This window comes from Onychostruthus taczanowskii, unplaced genomic scaffold (genome assembly GCF_017590055.1).
Source record: "Onychostruthus taczanowskii isolate IOZ18803 unplaced genomic scaffold, ASM1759005v1 scaffold18, whole genome shotgun sequence".
Lineage (NCBI taxonomy): Eukaryota > Metazoa > Chordata > Aves > Passeriformes > Passeridae > Onychostruthus > Onychostruthus taczanowskii.
Window position 1 is genome coordinate 5,761,537 of NW_024499017.1, and position 12,050 is coordinate 5,773,586.

Here is a 12,050-nt window from a genome sequence, read left to right on the forward strand (position 1 = left end):
CTGGAAAGTCTTGTGGCATTTTAGGGGCACCTCAGAGAGCACAGCAGCTGTGGGAAACTTCAACCAAATATCCTCTTACATACCTTTGCAGAGAGGAAAAATAGCCCCACTGCTACCTCTCCCATAAGTATTTCCTTGATTTAAGCAACAATACTGGAGAAGAGGAAAGCTGCACTATTTAACAATTGGGAAGTGTCCAACAGTTTCCCTCACTTGAACCAGACCACAAGAAGCTGCAGTTTCACACACAAGACTGAAGTAAATCAAAGCACTGAAGGGAGTAAGTTAATTCAAATAAAAAAGCATAGAATGGCATCTTCCAGATTGCTGACTCCAATTTTTCTTCCCAGTATGGGACTCAAAATTCACCAAGGAAAGCCTTCATTTGGCACCCCAGGAACCAAGAGAGCAGCAGTGACTGTGGCTGAATGTTGACTGCAGAGACACTGAAGAACAGTTTTTGAGAAGTTTTTCAACTTAATGCAGCTGTCAAACATGCAGCAGCAGCTGCCCAGCTGGGAAGTTCATTGAGGTGGTAAGGCTGTGGAGGCTTCAAGGAGCCTGCTGTCATCAGGAGATGTCACACTGGCAGTGACATTTCTGAAAGGCTGCTACCTAAGAAACATCCCATTACTGGTGCCCTTCAGAAGAAAGTGGAAGGGCACTGGACTCTCCTGTTCAATGTCCAATCCATGGACATGTTCAATAGTCCATGTCTTCAAGAGCTCTGCTTGGTACAACAGCTCTGTGAGAATTTTGTTTAGGAACATGTCTCCAGCTAACATTCAGCCACCACTGTTTTCCCCTATCACTTATTTCATTATTTCTACCTGCAACTGTGTTAAAATGCAAGCTATGCCATAATGTAGTAATTTAGTTTACTTGAGACTATTACAAATTAATTAAATCTTTTAACACCCCAAAATATTTAAAACACAATATACACACTAACTTTAGGCCTTCTACTATTCCACTTTAAAACAGCATGACACCACTGCTGTAATTTCTTTGAAGTGTGTTGTAAAGTTGGCATGAAATCATCAGATGGCAAGAAAATCAGGAAACCACTCAGTTCTGCACAGGCTTACCTTGCTGTATGTTGTACATGTTTCTGTCTGTGAATCAGCACTATCTATGAAACAAACAGAAAAGCTTTTATAGCTTAAGCTTGAACAGTTCCCTACAAAATCCTTTATTTTGGCATGTTAATTCAGATAGCAAGAGACACAGGAGCATTAGATCAGGTCACATACAAACTTATCAGCATTCACTAGCAATTAGAGTTGTCAGTTAAGGTGATAAAACAAAGCTCCCTATTTACAGCATGTCCCAACTTTAAGACTATAAAAGCTTAAGCTTGAATCTTAGATGGAAGAACACCACTGTAGAAGAAACTCCATCTCTATGCACTAAGCTAACAGGCCCAGCACAGCCACCCCAGGAGGTAACACGATGTGCCACTCATTAATGCCAAAACACTCCACTGCACTTGGAAGGAAAGCTGGCTAAAAGTGACATCTGGGGACTCAGGAGCTGGCAGGCCTGAAATCAGTTAAAACATCACCCTCCCAAAATAAAGATGGCAGAGAGCTTGGGAATCACAGCCTACCTATTAAAAAATAAAAGGACAGCATTGCATTTACAATTACAGCCTTTAAACAGAAACTGTTTGCTGGTGGTTTCAAGTACTATCATACATATCTTACATACATATATTTGGGTACTCCTAAATACTGAAAGCATGCTCCCAAAGCAGTGGGAATGGACCTAGACACTAAACATGTCAAACAGAGCTTTCAGTCAAGTTAAAGACTATTTGCTCCTCTGTATTTTCCCCTCTCTAAACATGCACTCTTTGTGCTGAGAGCTCAGTGTCTGTGCAACTTGAACTCTGGCTCTTAATTTATCATCTCAACTTAAAGTACAAAAGGGAACTAATAAAACTGCATCAGGCTCTGCCACCAGAGGGAAGAAGATGGGCTCTTCAAAACTGTTATAACATCTGTTCACAACTTGTTGCATGTCCTGGACATAAGCTAGAGGCCAGAAAAGCTGGTTAGAAATGCCAAATAAATAAAAAACCTGACACATTAAGAAAAAATTCATGATGCTACTTGAAGTAAATAAAATTAATCACAAATTAATGCTTTGAAGCAATAACCTAAGGGAAAATAATTTTAGAAGTGAGGATTTTCATGCTCATTCTCTTGGCTGAAGTACAAATCAACTCTCATGTAAGCCTGTACACACAAACATTGTTTTTCCAGGTCTTTAATCCTCCATATGCTCAAACTGCTGTGACAGCCACAGGAGGATTGCACTTCACACAGCAAGCAAAGTGCTTGCAGTAAATACCAATCAGAATGAGGAAAACATCCCTGGCCAAAACCTAGGCAGCATCTGGCATTCCCTGGATAATCCAAATACCTTCCCAGTACGCATTTTTTCTTATGTTGAAGAAGTCTACTCCAATCACTGTCATCTTCAAACAGGCTTCCCCTACTTTGCTGAGATTAGTTACTGCACAGAGCTGAGAATATCTCAGTACCTTGCCAAACCAGCACTACTGATTATAGATTTCTTTTTTCAAATAGAGATTTTCAGGTGAACAGAAACAGACATACTTTGTCTGTAGCACATAGAGCCAACATATCTGGATGTTTATTTTCATTCTCAGATAAACCAGATTATATTAAATACCAGTGGACTGGACAGATGAGCTCAGACTAACACTGCCTTACAGACTTTGAGCCGCCAGGTACAAGGTAATTTATTTTAGCAGAGCAGCAGCATTACAGGATATTGTGATGTTGCAGCTAAATACTTGCATGATCCAAATAAGTGAAGAGGTAGTGTAAGTAAAATCAGAGAACTGCTACCTTGCCCTGAAGTGTCTCTTCCACTTAAATAGAAACTAATCCCAAAGCTTCTCCTGTCTCAATGGCTGTCACTATTAGCACCCTCTGATAACGAAGGACAGAGCCAAGAACTGATCCCAGCTCCCCTTGGAGCATTCTGTGCCCCCTGCAGCAGGACAGCAGGGAAATGCTCACCTCTCTTAATGACGAGTGGAATCTTGAATTCACAGCGATGGTAACTAGAAAGTGCAAATTGTAAAGCTATTAGAGAACAGAGAAGCCAAGATAAACTGCACAGCCACACACTTACAGCTCTTAACAATCCCTTTCATGAGAAGTCATATAAAGGATAAAATGAAAGTGAGACTCTACGATAGCAGATTAAGTTCTCAGTTAGATTTTCTACATCAAAAAAGGCAGCAGCCTAGGAATGTCCTAATACAATTCTTCAGAGGACACAAGAAGTCCTTCAGCACCAATTACTCTATTGTTACACAGAGTGGATAGAGAAATATTTAGCTATGAAACACCACTGCAGATTTTTCTGTCACTAACTGCTTTAATCAGACATCCAACCACTAATTGATACTCCTCCTCTAAAGAGTTTACATTTAGAAACTATTGAAAACATGTTCAGAAGCATGAGATTTTTTCATCACTAACTGAAATCACATTAGGAAGAAAACAGCAATGAAGCTACCAAAAAATGGTAAGACATTTAAGACATACTTGCCAGCATATATAAAGGCATTTAAAAGTAAAAAGAAAATACTATTAAAAAATGTTACTAATGATGTCTGCAACCTCCTCAGGTTAGAAAATGGTTAAGACATTTAAGACATACTTGCCAGTATATATAAAAGGCATTTAAAAGTAAAAAGAAAATACTATTAAAAAATGTTACTAATGATGTCTGCAACCTCCTCAGGTTACTAGATACACAAGAGACTTACGAAAAAATATTGTAATTCTATAAAGAGAACATAAGATTTCAGTTGTTTTAATGCAGTCTTTAATAGATGAGTTCTGTACACTCACATGTTAAAGTTGTAATGACCAGGATAATTTGTATGCAGGACAAATTTCTTCACTTTGTGAGTGTTTGCATCAAAGAGAATATCCTGTTGAAGACAAAAAAACAAGATGAAGCAATTTGGGTAAGAAGGTGGTGTTCCCTAAACTAACTTGCAATTACTTAAAATAGCCCCTGTATAGAGTGACATACATTTATCTCACTGAAACTGAATCCAATTATGAAAAGTAGTATTTGAAAATAAGACTATTTGTAAATTCAAATAACACATTTCCTCCAGCACTCAATCACAACTGCAGCTTCATTTGCTAATGTTGGCAAGTTTTCTAAGGAGGTCCTGTTTTTCTGCATAATATTTATAGTAATGTAAACTAAAGCAAAACAGCTGCAAGAAGAACATGAAGATTTAACTACACCCCACAGCTCAGCAAGCTTTCACAACTGATGCTATGGCACACTTGCCTCAATTCTGTGGGACAGGGGAATGGATCTCAGGAACAAGAACTAGTTACCTATGCAGCAGGTACTACAGAAAAAGGAGAAAACCTAAGAGGCTGCCAAAGTGCAAAGAGCCTTCCATGTGGAGATACAATGCTGTTGATTAAATTTGCAAGTGTTAAAGTAAAGTGTAACTTTTCATATTCAGAGATTCCTAAGGCAGCAGTCAAGAGTTTTGCAGCCTCTCATTTCCCACAGCCTTTAGCCTCCTGAAAGGATTGCTGCGTAACTAAATCAGAATTTTACATTAATTGTTGTTCAGGGAAGCTTTCCACTCACCACTCCAAGTGTGAAATAATTGAAGAAGTAGTCATTGCACTTTGATGGGACTTGCTTATGGGGCGAGGGCGAATGGATTTTCATCTGCAAGAAACGCATGTTTCAGATGAATTCAATAATGCTTAAAGATTAATGCCTTTAATAACAACTCTACATTCAAACAAATTGCTATAAACTCATTTGAAACCTTTGTTCAACTAAGGAAGATACTGTGCTTCATGACAGGATTATCACCTTCTTGCAGCAGCACAGTGACACATCAGCTTTTTCAGTTATCGTAATTAAAATGTTTACTGACATTATGCTGTGTAAAAACATTAGGAAAAGATCAAAGTATATGCTGAGGTTATTTTACATACAGTAAGTGAAAAAAAAAATTAGCAGCACACACTTGCTAAGGCACATTTGGGATACAAAAGCACTCCCATTTGTAACAATTCTTGAACCAATTAACATTACACAATTTGATTTTTTAATAAATTTAAATAGATTTGCATCAATTTAGATTTTTTTAAAGCTTCTTAAAACCTATTACATAATGGTTCAGCCTGGTCTATTATGCCAAGTAATATGCTGGGCACTTGTAATTTGTGCTACACGGCAGTTCAACTTCAATGACCTTGCCAAACACAAGCACTATGATGAGACTGAGATACCCATGAACAAAGTCTGAGCCTGAATGAATTCCCTCACCTTGTCTTCAGACTTGTAGAAGACTTTGTGTGGAGAGCCCAAGGTGCTGAGCACATCCTGGCAGGAATCACCGAAGTACACACAGCGCTCAAATACCCGCATCTTGGCATCGGCTAAAACACCTGGGCCACAGCCTGAGGAATGGAAAACAACTCTACATGCATCCTTCCTGACCACAGAACACATCAATAAATCAACACCAAAAGGTTAGCATTCCTCTATTTATCACAAACCAAACAGCTGCATTCCTCAGACAACAGTGCCAAACTAAATTTAACCATTTACTTTGCAAGTGTAAGCATTTCTTATCAGAGCGGTGCATGTGCTGGTTGTTGCATGGTTCCCCATTTCCACCTCCAATTTCAATCATATACCTTCACTTCCTTGCCATTCACATGGACATGACTTGGCTTTCCAGCCCATCTCAATTTGATCAGCTGGCTATTAGCAGTAAATACCAGGAATTATTTCTATCCCTAGAATATTCTACTTTAGCAGCTAGAGATTTACCTCCAGCTAAAAACATCAGCGCATGAAGTGAAATCCCTCATCCACATTAACTGTATCACAAAACACACATTCTTTACTCAAGATTCCCATAACTTACTAAATCAATAGCAAGTACATCCCTGTGCAAACAACATTAAAGCAGATCTTATTGAATAGCCATTACACAGATGAATTGCTGACAAACGTTACCAGACGTTAGGAAATGGAAAGATGTTGCAGTTTGTGAGCCCACTTGCTTTCAGGAATGCAGCATCTGACATTTACAAGAATGCCAGTACACATGTGCAGCAGTGACTGCAAAACACAGGATGTGCTCTAAATACACACTTAGCTTTCCTCACTATGCATTATTTATGTAGTAGTTACCTGCTAAAATAAATCAGAAAAACCCAATTCAGTCATCCTTGATTTCTTAAGCAACAGTAATTTCAAATTAATACATAGGCAGAAAAACTTGAGCAAGAACAGGTGTGTAATATGTTTTACAAGAGTTTCTAGAAACTTTGCAAGTTAAGAACAGCACAAGTCCAGACTGCCTCTCTGCAAGTTTGTCTGAACATCAATGATATTTTAATAATTATTTTACTCATTGATGCTTCCTTTAAACGGCATGCACACATTTTTAACAAAACTTGACACTCGAAGTGTCCAGTTTCTCAAAATCATTTACAAAATCATGATGCTATAGCTAACTCCTTCCCCAGTACATGAGGCTATAGGTACTCTGCACTAGACAGTTCTACCTTATCTTCCTGTGTAAAAAGAGAAGCAAAGTAAGTTGAAAATATCTGCTCTATTTTTATTCTTCATCTATAATTTTCTTTTTTCAACTTTTGCATATTGTGAGTGTATTCCAAATGTTTCCTCAATATACACAGAGCTAGCAATCAGGACAGGTGAAAAACTGAGCCTCCTAATGAAAATTGTTAAAAATTGTTTTTCTTAACATTGTCAAGTCTCTAGTTATTGTAACTGAATGAGACTCCTTTGCATCTGTTACATCTTGCCCCAATTTCTAAGTACCCTCCCATCCCTGAAAGCACATAAAAATAGAGACTCATCAGCCTCTCTTCACTTTCACCACGGTATCCCACAGTAAATGAAAACAGAACAGAATGGGAAGTGCAGTTTAATGCTGCAGCATTAATGTAGTCACTTGCTAGCATTTTTAAAGCCTTCCAGATTTAATCACAAAAATATCAACACCATACAGCTCCCTGGAATGTCAGAAAATGCACACAAACACAAGGTTTCTTGGTTTGTCATGGGTTTTTTTTAGTGATGTACTGAGAGCAGTGATCTGTTTTCTTCCACATACATCTGGAGACAAATTCCATTTCTGCAAACGTATTCTAAGGACTTGGAACATGTGAGGGCTCCAGTTCCCAGTAATTTCTCCAGGGTTAGGAAAATGCAGCATCGGGCAGACTCACCTTCAAAAGGATTTAACTGGGTTTTGTTTCCAACAATTCAAAATAAGGTAGATAGAACACTTTGCAATCACTTACTAAATCATCACAAATAACCTGTGCTTAATTTAGACAGGTTTACCCTTCTTTCCCTGAGGGGAACAACCAGTGCAATGTTCTGAGTGCCTCCAATACCTGCAGTGAGCAGGCGAAGCCGTAAACCTGAGGGTCCAGTTCCATCTCGCAGAACATCGACGTTCTCAGCATACACATTCCCAAGGAAACAGCTGAGAGGCATCAAGGGAGCCCTGAAACCAATCCAAAAAAATGTGCACAGGATTTGCCTCACCTTCAAATTTTCCTGTAACAAGTTGGTACCAGTTCACTGGAACAGAGCACATTAATTTTGACAAAGCTGCACGTAACTGAGACCGAAGATTGAAAGTTGAATTAAACAGAAGGATCAGAAAGTATGGGGGTAAAGGAAGAGGAACAAGAAAGCACTCATATGCAAGATCTTTACTGTTAATGAAAAAACCAGCAAGTTTCAAAGACTCCAGGAATTAAGGAACAATAAAAACTTAGCCTTTGGATATCACCTATGAGGAAATGTCAGCTCAGATTTCTATCAGGAAAAATGAAGTTGAGGAGATTTTAGAGCTAACTAAATCCTTGAACTAGATGTATCACCCAAATGCAGCAGAAGAGCTTTCTCTGTGATGCTCTCACTGCTCTTGGGAAGCTACTTCATAGCCCAGAACATGAAATCAGTTTGTGCAGATACACCAAAGACAACTATGCTGCTTTACTGGGGAAGTTCTCAATTTAATTCAACACCAATATTATTTTAGAAAATAATCACAATCCCAAGTAAGATATTTTTTATGGAAAGGCCTATTTTCTGTGTATCAGCCTGTATATGGTCCCTAAAATTCCCTGTTCTTACGTTCCTTCTTTGGGTGAATGACAAGCTAAAAGTTGGGCTTTGAGCTCTCTCTCACACACAAAACAGAGCCCCATGCAACAATCACTGCTTTCACTAAAGCTCACCATGTCACAGATGGGCACAGACAACAGCACTTTTCTCAAGTGCACTTATTTCTAATTAGGAGACAATGTCTGCATAAACTAAGCTCCCTCCCTTCTGAGCAGTATGTGTTTATCTCCTGGCCTTAAAACTCACCTGTCTCTGCAAAATTACCATCTTATTAATTTGGGTATTTCTAAGATTAGGTATCTCAGAATCCTAGAATGATTTGGGTTGGAAGGGACCTTAAAGAACACCTAATTCCAGCCCCTCTGCCATGGGCAGAGACTCCTTCTACTATGCCAGGTTGCTCAAAGCCCCATGCAGCCTGGCTGTTAAGATAATAAGCTCAGTCAGGTATCTCCAAATACATTGAATATATGGCAGATTATGCATATGGCATATTTCATTAGTTTTGTTTAGCAAGAGAGTTTAAGATCCTTGATAGGGCCCTGCCATGACATACATATTATCAATATCCTACAACCTTACAGACTGCCTACACTAAGTTTGATTTGCTTAGGAAGACATCATCAGCACAAACAAAATCTAGAGGAAGAATAGCCTAAAAATGTGTTACTAAATTCACAATGTTCCCTGGTTTAATTCATTTTCAGGTCGATTGAACTTGCCTAATACAGCTGAACCAAGCTCATTTCACAGCAACATAAATCAAACCAACATTTGATTATAAGGGCTGAGGACAACACCTACTACAGAAACCTGGCTGAGGTTGGTATCTAAAGGCATTCTGCACATTATCAAACTACCAGAAGACCCAAAGTGAACTAAAAAAATATACTATTCTATTTAGGAACAGCAAAGCACCAAATAAATGATGGAAAGAGCACGAGCAGCTGCACATACTTGGTATCCTGCAGACTGTTTCCGTTGTAGATGTACATGCGCTTCACAGTTGCGCCATGCGGAATTTGCAGAGAGGCCAGACCATGGGCAAAGTTAGGCTGGGGAAACACAAAATCACTCTTGTTACACAACACAGCAGGCACTTCAGCTTAAGGTCAGAAATTGCTTTAGAGATGCTGTATATGCTTACCAATTCAAGCAAGTTTCCATCACAAGACAAGGGGGCAAAATAAGAGAAAACCCAATCTTTAGGTGGTGTTTCTATTCCACCACTCCTGGATTCCTGAGCTGGGGTGAAACACTCAGCATGTTTATCCATCAGAAGATGCCATTAATCTGAAAATTAGCCACTGCGTGAACTGAGAATTCAAGTTTTTCCTTGGTTTGATCATGGGCAGGTGGCAATTTCCAACTATTTGTACTGATACACTGTATTTAAGGTCTAAGAAATCATCTGTCTTAAAGGAAAACTTCCCTTTTTGTCTCCCACTGCATTAATTTCTGCCTTTTAATATTTTTGCTGGTTTCCAAGATGCCTTATCTGATGAACAGAAACTTGTTCATTAAATATTCTTACACATACTGTTTTGACAGGGATTTGAGTGCTCTCATCAAATAGAAAGCATGCTAAGGAAGTCAGATTGACTCTTACTGCACTAGAAGAAGGAATTTCTCTCAATTCTGAATGTGACAGGACATTCAAGACCAATAACATACTTTGCTGTCACCAGACAGAAAAAACCCTATCTTTGTCAGAAGCAGTCAACAAAAACAAGATGCACAATATGCAAACTATTACCTGGTCTACTTCAGCAGGGCATCATCTAAGGCACATACACACACACAAACAAATTTCTTAAGAAAAAAATTAACCTAGAACAATAACTTTCACTGCTGTAAATATTAAGAAGGGAACCTCCACTACTTAGCAAATCTAGAGATGTCCCAATTTCAATTCTCATCCTGAATTTGCCTAGAACATTAATATCTTTTGCTTCTTAAAGTAGTCAGACTTCAGATTACTGAAGTGAGCAAAAGTTTTCATGTTCTCCTCACCTGCAGCTTGTTTCCAGATATACAGTAAACTTCTAAGTTCTCATAATAGTTTTTCCATTTCCATAAGCAGAACACAACCCTGCTTTGCTAAGTAGCTTAGCATTCCTATACAATCTTCCCTGAACTTGACAGATTTTGACAGATTCCAATTTGACTTCACTCTGCAATCTTTTCTAATGCTCCTCTCTAAAAATTTCCACAAAGACTTGTTTTCCTTGTGGACTGTTTCATACTACTCTGTTTTCAAAACAATCCAACTTCTAACCTGTTCCTGGGGAGACTTTGGCATTACACTCTGCACAAAGAACATTTTACTAACCTCACAAGAACAACTGAATGAGACACTTAGAAAATGCAAAATTACTTTCTCCACTGTTGTAACAGTTTGATTTTAACACCTTTTATGTAGTCCTGCAAGGAGCAAGGAGTTGGGTCTCACAGGCTGGTTCCAACTTGAGATATTGTATGATCTTTTCAAATCTTTGGTGAAACAATTTACTTCCTCAGTAGTTTGGCTATTTCATTCATCAATGCCCTGGGAACCCTTGCATGAAAAGAAACTACTCTTTGTTGGGGCACTCTTTGTTTGCCTTATTACGCTTCTATTCACCTTCCAATCTGAAACCCAACTGACCTTCACTACTGCTGAACAATAACTTCCCCTGGTTACCCCCTGTGACACGTCAACCACAACCACTAAAGTACTAAGCTGTGACAAAGAACATGTGTCATCATGTTGGCTGATTTCTTCTTTGTTTTGGCTCTTTATATGCTCCTTTATTTTAATGCTTTTTAACTGGTCAAGGCAGATTATACAACTGAGAGCACTTCCATCTTCACACAAAACAAGTTACACATACACTTTCATTAGTACAGAAGGGAACCACAGAGGACCTCATCTTGTTTCCACTTTAGACGGGAATTTCCAAAGATTTCAGAGAATGTAGTAATGCTTTTAATTATTCAGTAACTCCTAAAAACATTTGGTGAATATGCAAACAGGCATTACAAATAAAACTCATTCATTTGGCTTGCTAGAAGCACTCATACTGAAGGACACTTAAGATGAAAATGTATTTTATGAAGTCTATCCTACTTTAGTTGCATAATCACTTCAATAAGATTCAAAAATATCTGATAAAAGAACAGCCTCCCAGTAGATCGCTTAATATTTATGTATTTGCATAGACAGCACTCATATTTTTAGAAGACTCCTTTCACCAACAGAATTGCTAGTCCCAGTTCATGATGTAAGCAAAACCCCTAATCACACATCTTTTGTCAACAGGAAGTAAATTTTTAACTTTGAGATGTCTACATAGCATTAATAAGAACACAGAGGAGTTCAATTCCTTCCAAATTACTGGTTTCTTCTGTTTGCAAAAGACAGCAAGACACAATGTAGGTGATACTTTGCAAGTACCATAGAGGCAAAAAGAGCATCCATTAACTATGAACGATTGCTGACCTCGTACTTCGGGGTTTCAGTCCAGGAGTCTAACTGAAAAGAAAACGACAGTCCTCTGAAATTGAGGTGAAAGAGTTGCTCAGCTGAGTTATACACTAGAAGGGAAAAGAAGGTAAAAACACAGTTACCAAAATAATCTAAGAATTCTCCAGTTCATATCTAACAGCACCTTCATCACCTCAATGAATTTGTTACATCTCAGAATGCAGGAGGAACACAATTACGTTGGTCCATAACAGCTTTGCTTTTAATTTCATGCAGTAAAAATACAGCAATAAGAGAAACCATAGATTCATTACAGTTGCCTCTGCAAGCCTGCAGGCACTAACCTATCCCTAACAATACAATTATA

At 38.5% G+C, this 12,050-nt stretch overlaps 1 protein-coding gene across 2 annotated transcripts in view; it reads right to left on the reverse strand.

The window, feature by feature from the left end:
- Positions 1 to 12,050, reverse strand: part of PHAF1 (phagosome assembly factor 1) — a 34,927-nt gene that overhangs the window by 4,449 nt on the left and 18,428 nt on the right. For both annotated transcript variants that reach the window (XR_005952366.1, XM_041400488.1), the window contains exons 7-14: positions 11,699 to 11,793; positions 9,175 to 9,272; positions 7,476 to 7,588; positions 5,362 to 5,495; positions 4,669 to 4,752; positions 3,897 to 3,979; positions 3,054 to 3,097; positions 1,089 to 1,132 (exon numbers count right to left, since the gene is read on the reverse strand). Coding sequence is in view for 1 of the 2 variants with exons in the window: in XM_041400488.1 (XP_041256422.1) it covers positions 1,089 to 1,132; positions 3,054 to 3,097; positions 3,897 to 3,979; positions 4,669 to 4,752; positions 5,362 to 5,495; positions 7,476 to 7,588; positions 9,175 to 9,272; positions 11,699 to 11,793 (695 nt within the window). In the remaining variant the exon portion in view is untranslated. The remainder of the gene's footprint in view (positions 1 to 1,088; positions 1,133 to 3,053; positions 3,098 to 3,896; positions 3,980 to 4,668; positions 4,753 to 5,361; positions 5,496 to 7,475; positions 7,589 to 9,174; positions 9,273 to 11,698; positions 11,794 to 12,050) is intronic.